Below are 14,599 nucleotides of genomic sequence, written 5' to 3' on the forward strand. Positions count from 1 at the left end.
AAAGGAGAGCCTTGAAGATAATCAAAGGGCTGAAAAACCTGTCTGTGAGGAAAGGCTAAAGGTGTTAGTCCCTGAAGAAGAGAAGGCTTGAGGGGACCTTATCACAGTATTCCAGTAGTTAAAGGGTGTCTATAAAGAGAATAGAGGGTCTCTCTTCCCATGGAGTCACATGGAGAGGACGAGGGGTAATGAGTACAAGTTGCACTGGGAGAGGTTTCATCCTGACATATGAAAGAATTTTTTTGATAATAAGAACAAGCATTCACTGGAACAACCTACCCAGGGATGTGATGGGAGTCCGCATCACTGGAAATTTTCAAGATGTGACTGGATAGGTGTGGGAAACCAAACAGGTGTTGCAGATAGGGTGCTAGATAATCCCATTTCATCTCCCTATGCCAGGAAATGTTGGACCAGAGGATATTTAAAGCTCTCTTCCAACTTGAGCTCTTTATGATTCCATCACTTCAAATCCCTCTGTCTTGATTATTTCCTCCTACTCTGTATGAGTTACATCTTTGGAGCACTAACTATATTTCATGACTAATTATAAACTTCTCACTACTATTAAGGAAATTGATATTTTTAAAATATTAGAACCTACTTCTATCCCCATGTCAGATTTCTAAAGTGTAAAATAAATAAATCTGAATGCATGAAGGATATTATAAAGCTGTAGTTCCATCATAACAGAATTCTAAGTAAACCTATTGTGACAGTGTTAAGAAAGTAAACATCATTTAAAAACAGGATATGTCAGACTTGTGACACATTTGTCATTGCAAATCTAAAAAGAAATAAGAAACATTTGGGATTTGCAGCATTTTCCTCCAGTTTTCACTTTGCTTTCCGGGGGATGTTTTGTGTGACTGAGAGACATAAAAAAACATTTAAACCAAACCAAACAAACAAAACAGAAAAAAAAACCCAAAACAACAAAAACAAGCCAACACCCCAAACTGATGGGTTCAGCTTCACTTGTTTTATTTTCAAAATACCATCTGTCAGGTGCATGTAGTAAGCAGTTCACTGTGTTTGCTATGGAATTGTATATAATGGTTACAAAGTTCCTGTTAAGAGAACATTTGAGAATATTATTGGAATTTCCACTAATTTATGCAGCTGAGTAAATTCCCTAAGATGCCATAAAGTCACGAACTCATTAATTAATTTTCATAACTCTTATTCTTTTCTTGTTTTATTTTCCCACTCTGTTTCACATATAACAGAGATGTTCTCTGTCAGAGGAAATAAAGACCTTCAGGTTATAATAGTTGCTATCGTTTCTTCTCTAATATCATGGAAAAAAAAAAACATAGAGGAAGAAAAAAAAACAACAAAAACTCCTATCACCATCCACACCTATATCTGGAAGAGTAATTATTACTCAATTTCTTTTCAATTCTATTCTGGTTTTGTTGCTTTTCTTCCAAAAGTAAGGTGTTTATTCATTTTTCTCATGAATATTAGTAGAATTCTTCCCTTTAACAATTTTCTATTAAGATACCTGTGACGAAAAGAATTCCAAAATTATCATTATACATTAAAGATTTGCTCATACTCATTAATGCATATTCTGGTAGTTTTCATGATCAATTCTGCTGTTAATTTTTTTTCAGGACTTCAGTTTAAACTCTTATTTTAAGGGTTTTTTGGCAAATAAATTTATTTTCCCTTATTGAGATTCTGAAATGAATTTTTGAAGTGACATTCAGTACCTTTTTCTGCTTTCCATTGTGCATTATGTGTTTGCAACATATATAGGTGTTCACATATATACAAATAGTGAGTTTGGGGTTTCAAGGGGTTTTTTGATGTAAAAAGTTTTCAAAGCTTTCAGATTACTGCTGATTCTTTTTTAGCCTGAGGAAAATGAATACTGCACATATAAAATTTTCTGAGAAACTGAATTTGTTTCTGAATGAGAAATAACACTTAGAGTTAAATGGCATCAAAGATCGACTCTATTCCTTCAATTTATCTCCTGGGTATCCCTAAAACATTTTGTCACTTGCTTGTATTATATATATCTCTCATCTTCCATGTAACTGATGTCAGTTTTGTCATACTGGTATAAACAAGGAGCAACACACAATTTTACCACAGCAAAAACATTGTGCAAACCCATAAAGGGACATAATTTTAAATCTGTTCTCATTTGAGACGTGTCATACTTATCCCAGTTGAATGGGATAGGATATGGAAGATGAAAATTTTAGTTATGGAACTCGATATAATGAAACTGAACAAAATGATAGCACTGATTGTTGTAATAGATAGCCTTGATTCGTAATAACCATAAGATCTGGCTAACTGTCTTTTGCAATAAGACAGAAAATTATTCCTCCTAAATGCAATTCAGATACAAAACTGCACAGGAGCTAAGCTCTGAAAGTGTAGTGTTTTCAATGAGGACTGAATGCAAATAATGCAAAATGGATATCATATTGACAGAACTCTCTGTGAGTATGATCAAAATATGACAGAAAACTATGGCAAAAAGTGGAAAACAGACGCAAAAAGATAAGGAAGTAAAAAGAACAGGACTGCTGAGGAAAAAGAAACTAAGAGTACTGCAGGGAAATCAAAGGATCAAATGCTGACCAGCAATGTTATCTCCTTTTTTTTTCTTTTTTTAATTTTCTCGTTTGTCAGTAAACATATTTTGCAAATAGATGAGAAATTATTTAAGAAATACTTATTCTGTTATCAATTTACACTCCTGTTTGACATATCAATAAGTCATGGAATATTTAAGTATCATGGATAAAAGACTTTAATAGTAATGTTATTATTACCTAATGGAATACACTTTTTTTATGCCCAAAGTAATATTCAGATTCTAAGATAAATTACAAGCCAACTTGTAATTGACCCCAAAACTGTTGGGGTCACCTTGGAAGGCTATTGAAAACAAATAATTAAAAACAATTATAAAAGAGTTGCAGGAAATATGGGACAGAAGGAGTGGCTCAAGCAGTGACATCAATACTGTACTTCTGGCCTGCATTTATCAGAATGAAAGAGACAGAAAAAAATAAACCCTTGCACGATACATGGACAAATACAAACATATAAAAACCAGAACATTTATTCCACTGCATTAAGGACTGGGTAATGGATAGAAGAAAAGCTGAAAAAAAAAATGAACAAATATTAAACAAAATCTCCATTCAACAATTTCCAGTAATTGATTATCATAATTACTACTACTGAGGGGAAAAAGTATATTCCAATACACAGTAGTAATAAATAGCTGACTTCACACTAGGTTAGGATTCTACTACTTTAGATTAGGCTATTCTAGACTGTTCTCACAATAGCTTTGTTCATTATCAGTGTCTCTATTTTGATGCTGTACCATAAGACTGGATGTAGTTCCATTTTTATTATGATACAGGTATAAAAGACCAATGCAGCAGTTCTGTGAATTCAGATGAGACCCCTAGGTCTTAATGTAACTTATAATTTATAATACTGAATCAACAGATGTCACTCTTGTAAAGACAGCAAATGAAACCTACATAAAAAAGAGACTAAAAGGTACTAAATGTGAAGGTTTTACTGAGTAGCAGATTTGAGAGGGGAAATAAGCAGTATAACATTCTCCATTTCCAGTCCAGCAAAACAAATAAAGAATAACTACATGAAATATTATTAAGAAACAGAATTAGTCAAAAATTAGGAATGAAAGATATTAATAACCTGTGAGCACCAAATAAATTATCTAATTTGACATGAAACCCAGCTCTAGCAATGAAGAATGAGCCTAATAACTTCGTGTCAGAACCTTTGAAACCTTAGCCGTAAATGATGTTTCTTTTCTGCAGGTTGCTCTCTGAGATGAAAAGAGTAGGAATAAATGAATACAGAATCTTTACATTAAATGGCAAAAATGTGCCTGTGCTTATTTTCGTTGTCAGTAGCGTCAAACATGAGCATAGTAGTAAAAGAAAACTACATACCAATGTATTATTGAAAAAAGAGATTTAGGTTATTACTCAACAAAGTTAATTAACCTGTCAAGATGACCTCAGCTGAGGAGGGAAGAATTATTTCCTGGCATTTTTTTTCTTCTTTACAGGGCTTTCATTTTTTATAAGGATATAAGAAGGTGCAGCCCCGGATGAAGCAGGGTTTGGGGTATTTCTCCTGCTATTTTCAGAAGATCCTCATCTTGACAGCTGTTCAAGTTGAATTAAACTGTTCAAGATGACTGGTAAAGTTCTTTTAAATCTTTTTTAATCCATGGCACATAGAGGGAAGTTTTTGCTGAATTCCTTGAAACAACCGAATATTTTTTTTAAAGATGAAACATCATGTACCTAATTTGAAAGTCTAGTTGTTATTATTATGCAGTAGTACTGAAGAATAAAGAGAAGCCTATGGCTAACTCTAGATATATTAATTCAGTATCACTGGAGATACAGATTCTCCTTTAATTGTAATAACAAGATAAAGAAAGATATTTAAAAACAGCAAAGACAAGTTAGTTGCTTATATATTTTTCTAGAAGCCTTAAGTATGAAAATAGTGGTAGGAAGGTTACACTTCAGAGGTTACATACCCACAGAAATCTTTCAGTGACTGAAAGCTGATTGGGAAAATATAAAAACTAGCACTGGTAAATTAATGCACTGAATATTTTTCACTGTCAGCTTACATGGTTTCTTTGCCCCAGACAGTAAGTCTGCTATTCTTTTGACCCTGTTGACAGCGCTGCTCTGTACAGAGCTGTTTGATAACTATTCTTTCCTTGATGAGTAACAAGCTGCCACTAATGACTCATTAGTGTTTAAAACTGGTATTTTTGTATGAAAAAACGAAAACTTGAGTAAAATTGGGGTAAATATTCCCCAGCTAACAAGTCAAAGGCTGTGTATACATTAGCATTTTGGTTCATCTCTTCCTTCTAACTCTTAAATATGCTGAGTGGTTTTACTATGAACAAATTAGCTTCCTTTCAGAGGAAGTACATTGAGAAGTCTCTAGGAGCACAAAACAAGTGTTCCATCTCCTTTTGGAGACAAAGTGGTCAACATTATTGACAGGTCTTTTTGACAAGTCAGAATCATATGAGTAATGATGACATTTAGCCCAGAGGACGAGACCAGATACAGTCCAAGGACAATTATCTGAAACATATGTAATACAGATATAGAAAATTCAGAATCAATTACGTGTCTCGTGATCTATTCTTTCTGCTGGATTATGTGTTAATGCAGACAAAGGCACAGGTTTAATATTTCTCTTAGGAGAACAGATGAAAGGTTTTCCTGATATTATTATATAGGAAGTACAAATGCTGACATTTAATGTACCCTCTAACCCAAATAGCTTTTTTCTGCTACCCATCTGTCTGTATTGAAAACTCCTCTAGTATTAGCCCAGTATTGGAACCACGCTTCTTTATGCCTTATTCACCAAGTAAACTCCATTCTTCATTTCCGCATTTTTATTCATATGGACACAGCATTTTATAAAGGCATCTTTACTTCTCCAAGTGAACTAAAATAATTACAATAACTAAAATAATGTAATTATATTTCATGGTTTATATTGATTTTAGATTTAATACTAAGTTGCAGAACTGAACAAAACTATTGTTCCAGCAGTTGTTGAGTCTTTCCCTGTAGGAAATAACAACAATAACTTTTGGTAAATAAAGGAGACAATATAAAACAATCTGTTTTATCAATATGTCATGAGGAATGGAGAAGGAATTAGGTAAAAAATTTTAAGTGCAGTATACCTGAGATGAAGAGGACAAAATCACAACTTCAAGAAATGTGAGAACATGGAGTAAGCTCTCCAATCAACAAAAAAGAAAAGTGTGCATAAGATACCTATCCTCTAATGAGTTAAACTATTGTTAAAAATAATAATTTTCCCGGTTTTTTCACATGGCTTTCATTTTGATGAGATGTCTAAACATCTTTTAAAATTGCTATCAGTCACATAACTGAGAGAAACTCAATTAAATTACATGCCTCCAGAATAGAAGTATGAAATCTGAATGCTTTGGAATAATCTAAGAAAACAGGAGCTCCATTATATATAAGAAGAATTGAATCCAACAGAAAGACTTTTCAAAGCATGCTATACTTTTCTTTGTAAGTTTTACTTTGTTGAGTGTCTCGGACTAGGCTTTCTAAAATGTTAACTGAAATAATACAGGAAACATATTTAAATATTTTTCCAAGAGGAAATCGTATAACAAAATTACAGATTTTTCACTCTCTTTTTATAAGTAGTATATTCAGCAAAAATCTGTTCTATGTTTCTGAATGTTTCACCAGGATTTACTACATAGACTATCCCCCAGAAACTGTTTCCGAAAAAGATCAAGCACAATGAATTGTGAAGGGCAGTCTGTAACCTTGAAGATACAACAGTCCTGATTTTTATCTTTGCCTGTTATTTTATTCTAAAAGACCAAAATGATTTTTTTCTCGTATTTTTTCACAATAAAATATTTTGAAATATTTTTTTTGAAAATTTTGACAACGGAATTACTTCAGAAGCTCTCTTTTGTTTTGTTATTTTTTTTCAATTTGAACATTGTCTCTTCTCACCAGCTATGGAGAACAAGATTCAGAACTCAATTTCCTACCACATTGTATTAAAACTGAGATTATTATGTGATGATTTGTGGAGTACTACATTGTTATTTAGGTATTTTTTAAGGAAAAATAAAGTGATATTCAGAAAGGAGGGCAGTTGTGTTAAATGTTCCAATTTTTGCAACAGATTCAATATCCATAAAGTATTATCCTTTTTTTTTTAAAAAGAAGCCAAAATGAAAAAAAAAAAAAATCAATGAAATAAAGCTTACCTCTGTTTTAGTTCTCATTTCTCTCTGATTAGGTTCAACATGAACTAGTTTTAAGTTCTGTTGCAGAATACTTAGACTCCCGTTTATTTTACCTTTCATAATTTTTCAAATTACACATAACTGGAATGAAAATCAAGTTGTCTAACGCAGTAATGCAATGAAATAATTTGAGTAACACTTTTGAAAAAAAAAACCTGGTATTTTTAAACAAAATAGTTGGAAAAGGGTATTATGTTATCCTATAGGATTTCATTAATGTCATCTAAGTGATTTTGCAGGGCATCTTCAAAACTTAAAACAGAAATACATTGGTAGTCATCTCAGTCCAAGCATAAATACATTTCTTAGCAAGTACAAGTGATAAAGGATAGAAAATATTTACAGCTGTGAGCAGAAAAACTTTAGAAGTAGAAAGTGAAAATAAATTTTTTCTTACTATTTTTCAGTTATTGAAAACAAACACCAGAATTTACTGATAAATTGCACAAAAATTAATTTCTTGAAGCATTAAAATACCCACTCTGTAGATCTTCCTCCTGTATTTTATCTCCTTTTCTCTCACATTCTAATATTTCTTTAATGTCCACCATTTCCTCCACCTTCCAACAGCATTTTCTTTCTCTTCCTTCTTAAAAACACTTCTGACTTCTGATTTGTCATAAGCTCAACCCATCCTTCTATCTTAAGTCTTAAATTATTTGTGGAAGAAAGAAGAATTGAACTGAGTTAGTCTGAGTCTTTGCAAGAAGCTGATTTCTGCACAGGGATATAACATAGAAGGCAGTGTTGTTGCAAAGGCAATTAGGGCAGCCATTGCTCCCTTTTATTAATTTGCTCTGTCACTAGTTTTCTTTTTTTTTTTTTTTTTGCCAAGGTATACATGCTTTTTTGCTTGCTATATATATGAAGTATACTACATTCTATTTCTCTCTGTAAAACATTCATGCTATCTTCAACAATTTGCCATCAATAAAGCTTTGAAGATATACATTTAAAGATTTGCTGTGCTCCTATGTCTGATACGAAAAGTGACTTTTTAGATTAGTTTTCACCTCCAGTCATATAGTTGTTTTCTTAACTGTTTCTTGTTCCTGGACATTACAGCATATGAACTTAATAATAACTAAAATTTTCTGAGAAGCAGGAGTCTTCTTTAAGTTGCAAGTAAAGACTATGCAACCTGTTAGTACTATTAAGATTGTATTACATTTTTATTTCTATAGGCAAATGTAAGAGAAATTCAATTCACTCTGTGATGATCTTCACTTGGCATGAAGTTATTTTGGCAAAATTCTTGAATGCAAGTATTTTTTCAAGATGCTATTCACAAATAGAAGGTAATTTGGTTGTTTTTAGATTAATATTTCTCTGATTAATATTTTTACATTTCTCCAAACTCCAATAGCTGTAACTTTTGCAGACAAATCAGTACAAATGAAAAAAAAAACAAACAACAACAAAAGCAGAACATTTTGATTTAAAACTTTTAGATTTAAAACAATCTGTTTTATAATTGCTGATAATTTAGAAGAAAAAAATTATCAAACATGAAGATCTTTTCTTTTTTTTCCCCTCCTCTGCTGAATGGTTTCCACTGTAAAAGTGAAAAATAAACAAGGATTCTGCCCCTCTCAGCTGTATGTCAGGGAACATTCCAGCTTCAGACTTGTAGTTTGATAAGCAAAACCTTTGCTCATTCATAAGTCATTCACTTAAGTGCAGATTTGCACCAAATAAGGTGTATTGGAGAAGGAAAATTATTTTGGATGGAGAGTAGTTTAAAAAGGTGAATGGCAATCTGCACAAAGAGGTACTGCAACAAACCCCTATATTTAAAATATATACTAGTTCAGATTTTCTGAAAGTCTCTGTTTATGGATATTCTGTAATATACTCATGCCTCCCAAATGACAAAATACAATATGACTTACGTATTTCATTCTAAATCAGAATACTATCACAGCTTTGATTTCAACTGAAATTAAAATTTTGATTGCATATAGAGTTAAAATCAATGTCTCTACAATAAAGACAATAACCCAGCTCAAGTTACACAAGATGATGAATCAGAAAGAAGCCTTGAAATTGTTTCATGTGTTCATCTCATTCATAAATAATTCAGGGACTGATGTCTGAGTATTTTAAATAGGTGAAGATACCTAAACATGTACAAGTAAAGGGTGTCAAATTGCATAAATAGTGGCCGGACAGTGACTTTCTCTTAGAAACATGGCTGCAGTGGTCCTGTCAAAGTTTGCAAAAATTTTTTTTATCTCCTTCTGTATCTTTTCAAGAGTACAGTTTAATTCCATAACAGTACCACTGAGTTCAGGCTACCATGCAGATATTTTACTGAGGATATGTATTAATGCTGACACATATGGAATCAGTCTGTCTTGCTTTTTATGTATAGTTCTACTTTGAAGACAGACACATAAATACAAGTAACACAGGTTTTGCATGTTGGAAAGATATTAAAATTTCTGAAAAGGTAATTATGTAATTTGATAATTTCTTATACTTTGGTAAGAAAAACAACCCACCCAGCCACACACATGCAGATCCCTCTTCAATGTCTCTGCTAACAGCAAGAGACAAGTTGTTTGTCTTTGCTTACTTTTGTCTGCTACAGAGAAAGAAAATAGTCAAGTCATGACAGTATCTGTACCTAAACATCTCGTCTCAATTCCTCTCCAGAGTCCAGATGACAGACATTCCCTCACTGCAGAGCCAACTAACATGTATCCTGAGTCACAGGTAAATATAGCTGTAGATCCATAGGTGATTTGAGTTCCAATCTTATTTCCATTGGGAGGTGTAGGAAGTTCTCCACAAGAAATAACTTCACGACAAAACCAAAACAAAACAGAAATGTACAGTTAAGTATCACAAACACACATAAAATAATACTTATCTACCAGTAATACTTATCAACCAGTCAACCAGATTTCACACCTTGAAGCATTTTGTTCTGTAGAAAAAATAGATTAAAAACTGCAAATAAAAACTGTTACTTCCCTAGAAATAATACTTAAGAAAGAGAGGGGAAAAAACAATTAAAATTGTTTCTGTAAACCTAAAAAAGGCATTAGGAACATTATTAAATTCAGTTTAATTTTGGTTTTATCAAGTACTTGTCTTGCATATCAGAATATCACAATTGTTGTCAGTTTTAAAATTATGTTTCTCTGGGCAGATGTTGTTTTGATCTTCTAGTTCATAACGACATGCTTACCTCACCATTCACACATATCATTTTTAAAAGGAGTGAATTATATTCATGGAATCCCTTGCTATTTATTTACAACTCAAAGCATCTTTTCATTCAAAATAATATTTTTTCTTTATCAATTTTCTTTTAATAATAAAAATAGCTTTACTATCACAAAATAAGAGGGTGAAAGCAGATAGTGCACTTTATGCTTGAAAAAAAGTGGTAATATTTCAAACAAAACTTCTCAAAACAGGGAAAAATAGTTTGTCTTTTAAAGAAAAAAGGGTTAAAAATACAAATTTTATATTTAAAATATCTATATACACAGAGAGATATAGATACAGACATATGCACAGTATTTTTAATACTAGCAGAGGTGAAATATTGCAATTAACTTTTAAAAATACTCTAAATTATAAATTATATTTCCACTTATAAAGAAATCAAAATTAAGGTTAATTTCCAATGTAATAATACCTGGTTTTGAAACTGCATTTTTTAACTTCTTTTTTTTAATTAGTTTTGTGTTTATTGTCAATAAATTCTAAAGCCATAGTTATCTGACTCATCTGCAAACTTTTTCAGTATGTTTGGATTTTTACACGAATGTGCAGATATGTTTTCGATACATGCACCAAAAGCTCAATCATGTTCCACATCACAAGGTGTTCCATAAAGAGAAAGAGTTCTGGGGCTTCAAAGTGCAACCAAAACCCTGCAGTTTCGAAAAAGAGGTGTCTAAATTCAAATGTATGAAGAAACTTGCTTTTCACAGGGGTGGGTGCGGGAAGCACATTTAATTGCTTTAAATATCTCAATATTCATTACTTATTTTTTGAAAATTAACTACTGCAGGTTATCAGCACACCAGCTAATGGTAGGAATGATCTGGATGTGTGTAAATGCACATTACATGACAACTAGCTGAAAGGAGAGATTATTTTATTTATCAAGCATGCAGACAATATACAAAGGTTTTGCATTTTTCTAGACCATACAGCATTCCTGACCGAAAAAAATATATAGGAAAATGTTCTCTACTACTTCCTTTTACATTTATAAATACAGTGACCTTTAAAATCCAGAAGTGTGCTTACAGATATGTCCTTGTCACTGAACCTAATGTATTATATTTGTCAATAATAGCCTTTTGGATACCCAGGAATTCCAGTCAAGAAACACTTTTTCTAATTAACTGTTTTAAATATTTAATTAGCTATTTTCTAATTCACCCAGTAAAATATTTTCTTCTGATGTCTATACAGCAGATGAAGATGCAACATGTACTCACTTTGGCAGTAAGGCCTCTCATTTCTCCAACTCCAGGTGCCATTAGCAAGACACTCGATAGATGCTGGTCCCAAACCATAATACCCTGGATCACAGCTGAAAACTACTTTTGTTTTATACTCATAATGTGAACCATTCACTATTCTCCATCTTCCATGTTCCAGTGTAAAAGAATTGATGCTTGGACATGTAACAACTGCCAAAAAAAAAAATCCACATAATTATTTGTGGCTTAGTACAGGCAAACTGGGAAAATCTGTACTGTTATTAATTCAAAAATATTTATTAAATACAGTGACATAATCTTTGAAGACTAATGCTGTATTTGAAATTGCCTTTTGTTAGCAGGTATGAGTTCTCTCATGTAATTAATAATGATCTAGCCAGAGCAGGGATTGTGTATTCAGAGTGTTGCAATCAGTGTAGATAGAAGCTATAGCATGGTTGAATTCACTGTAGATGGACCTCCTGTGACACTTTATATCAGGCACCAGAATCTTTAGTAAAGTGTTAGCTACATTTAAATGCAGCAAGTATTTTTCTACCCAGGCAAACTCCATGAAATTTGAGAGGCTGCACATTGGTGATAGATAAAATAATATCCACATTGAAGTTGTTTTTTCAGCAGCTATACATTTTTAATCTCATGTCTTAATTCTATGTGTTCTTCCTCCAGAAATGGAACAAAAATATTGTACAACTCCAAGATAAATAAAAAAAGTTTAACATGCATAACAATATTTCCTACTTTATTTTTCTCCATTTGGATTGGTCCTTTAGAAAGAGGAAAATGCATGATTGAATGCAATTTAAAAGAACAAGAAAATAAAAAAGGAGAAAGAGAACATCCTTGAAAATTACTTTAGGGTATGTTTTCTTTCATTTCCAAAATTCATTGGATGAGATAATTCAAATCCTAATGTGCATCAGATACTCTGACATTTCTGTATCAGTCTTACAATCACCTGGGTTTTCATGTCCCATTTATAACTGCTGGTATCCATTTCTCTTTGGGAGTAAACATGCATTTTCTCTGCAGTGATGTTCCCCCAAGTTCAGGTGGTTTAGGACTATAATGATGGTCTGAATATAAATAATAAGCAGCAGTTTCCAACAAGTATCCCAGAGGTTTTGCAATTCTGGATAGTAAATAGAGTTTGTTAGCAGTATATGAATTTTGCAACTCTCACTGAAGAGATGGCTTTTGCATAAACCTCTGCAACCATTAACTTTGATTTAGCTATAAATTAATTATTAGTTTTATTGTATTCTATAAGCTCTAGTATATTTCTTCTGCTGTCACAGCATGTCTTAGTTACATACATTGCAAATATGCATTTCATAACAATTTAATACCATCAATAATTTATAGATTAAAGTAACCTGAAGATGAAAGTTTAAGTAATGTGAAGATTTATGGCCTGGATAAATAAACAAAATGTACACACAGGTTCTTACTAGGGACTTTTTACATGTTACTTACCTACACATCGAGGTGTTTTATTGTGATTGCTCCAGGTCCCATCCGGCTGGCAGACTGCAGTAGTAAGCTCTTTGGCTGATAGCCTATATCCATCATTGCAAAAATAAGTAACACGGGTGCCAACTAAGTAGTCTGTAGTTAATATCCCACCATTTAATGGAGCTTTAGGAATTCCACAAGATATTGCTGAGTAAAGAGAAAGACATAGTTATTTTACATCTTCAATATAAGTTTCCACTTACCTCAAATGGTTTATGCATTGCAACATCAATGGTTTTAAAGTCATAAAAAATAATTTTAAACTGTTTAATATGTGTTTTAAGCACGAAAACAAATACTCTTAAAATTTTAGGGAATTCAATCAAATAAAGATTTTGTCTTTTGAAGGAGGATGAAAATAAGAAAAATGGTTCATAAATCTGCAGCTAACCATTCAAAATGCAGAAGATAGTAAAGAAAAGAGAATAGAGAATATCTGGAAAAAATACAACAAGCATGGCTGAATGACTAAGACACCATCTGAGAAACTACAAATATGGTTGGTAGTTCAGATTTCTTCCATCAAATGTACTGTGTGACCTTTGGCAAAGCACTAAAACTAACTTTGAACATACTATTTTTTCCACCTGCAAAGCAGAAAATACTCTGTTGAAAATACTGACTCATCAAATCTTAGAACAGCCTGTGTTGAAAGGGACCATAAAGATATCCCAGTTCCAACCGCTCTGCCATCAGCAAGGACACATTTCACTAGACCAGGTTGCTCAAAGCCCCATCCAACCTGGCCTTGACACTTCCAGGGATGAGGCATCCACAACATTTCTGGGCAACTTTTTCCAGTGTCTCACCACCCTCACGGTGAAGAATTCCTTCCTGATGTGTCCTATCTTCTTTCATTTTAAAGTCATTCCCCCTTGTCCTACCACTGCATGCCCTCGTAAAAAGTCCCTCTCCAGGTTTCCTATAGGCTTGCTCTAGGCTGGAAGGCTGCTCTGAGGTCTCCTTGGAACCTTTTCTTCTCCAGCCTGAACAACTGCAACCCTCTCAGCCTGTCTTCACAGGAGATGTTCCAGGCCTCTGATCATCTTTGTGGCCCTCCTCTGGACACACTCCAACACGTCCAGGTGCTTCTTATGTTAGGGGCACCAGGGCTGGATGCAGTACTCCAGATGGAGTCTCACAAGAGTGGAATAGAGAGGGAGAATCATCTCACTCACCCTGCAGGCTGTGCTTGTATTTATGCAGCCCAGGGTATTCTTGGTTTTCTGGGTGATGTCGAGCTTCTCATCAAACAACACCAAGTCCTTATCCTCAGGGCTGTTCTCAACCCATTCTCTGCTCAGCCTGGATTTTTTTTTGGCCCCAACCCACGTGCAGGACCTTGCACTTGACTTTGTTGAACTTCATGAGGTTTATGTAGGCCCACCTCTCAAGACTGTCCAAGATCCCTCTGAATGGCATCCCTTCCCTTCAGTGTGTTGACCACACCACACAGTTTGGTGTTGCTGGCAAACCTGCTGAGGGTGCACTCAATCCCACTGCCCAAGTCACTGACAAATATGTTAAATGGGGACGGTCCCCATATCAAGCCCTGAGGGACGACACTCATCACTGCTCTTCACTTGGACATTGAACCACTGACCACAAATCTTTCAGTGCAGCCATCCATTCAATTCCTTCGAGTGATCCATCGACAAATCCACGTCTCCCCATTTTAGAGACGAGGCTGTTGTGCAGGACAGTGTCAAATGCTTTGCCCGAGTCCAGGCAGATGACA

At 33.7% G+C, this 14,599-nt stretch overlaps 1 protein-coding gene across 4 annotated transcripts in view; it reads right to left on the minus strand.

The window, feature by feature from the left end:
• Window positions 1-14,599, minus strand: part of CSMD3 (CUB and Sushi multiple domains 3) — a 618,429-nt gene that overhangs the window by 61,709 nt on the left and 542,121 nt on the right. For all 4 annotated transcript variants that reach the window (XM_017806514.1, XM_017806517.1, XM_017806516.1 and 1 more), the window contains 3 exons: window positions 12,823-13,008; window positions 11,341-11,535; window positions 9,504-9,677 (listed from right to left, as the gene is read on the minus strand). In XM_017806514.1, the coding sequence (XP_017662003.1) occupies window positions 9,504-9,677; window positions 11,341-11,535; window positions 12,823-13,008 (555 nt within the window). The remainder of the gene's footprint in view (window positions 1-9,503; window positions 9,678-11,340; window positions 11,536-12,822; window positions 13,009-14,599) is intronic.

Source organism: Lepidothrix coronata, unplaced genomic scaffold, assembly GCF_001604755.1.
Source record: "Lepidothrix coronata isolate B3197 unplaced genomic scaffold, Lepidothrix_coronata-1.0 Scaffold15, whole genome shotgun sequence".
NCBI lineage: Eukaryota > Metazoa > Chordata > Aves > Passeriformes > Pipridae > Lepidothrix > Lepidothrix coronata.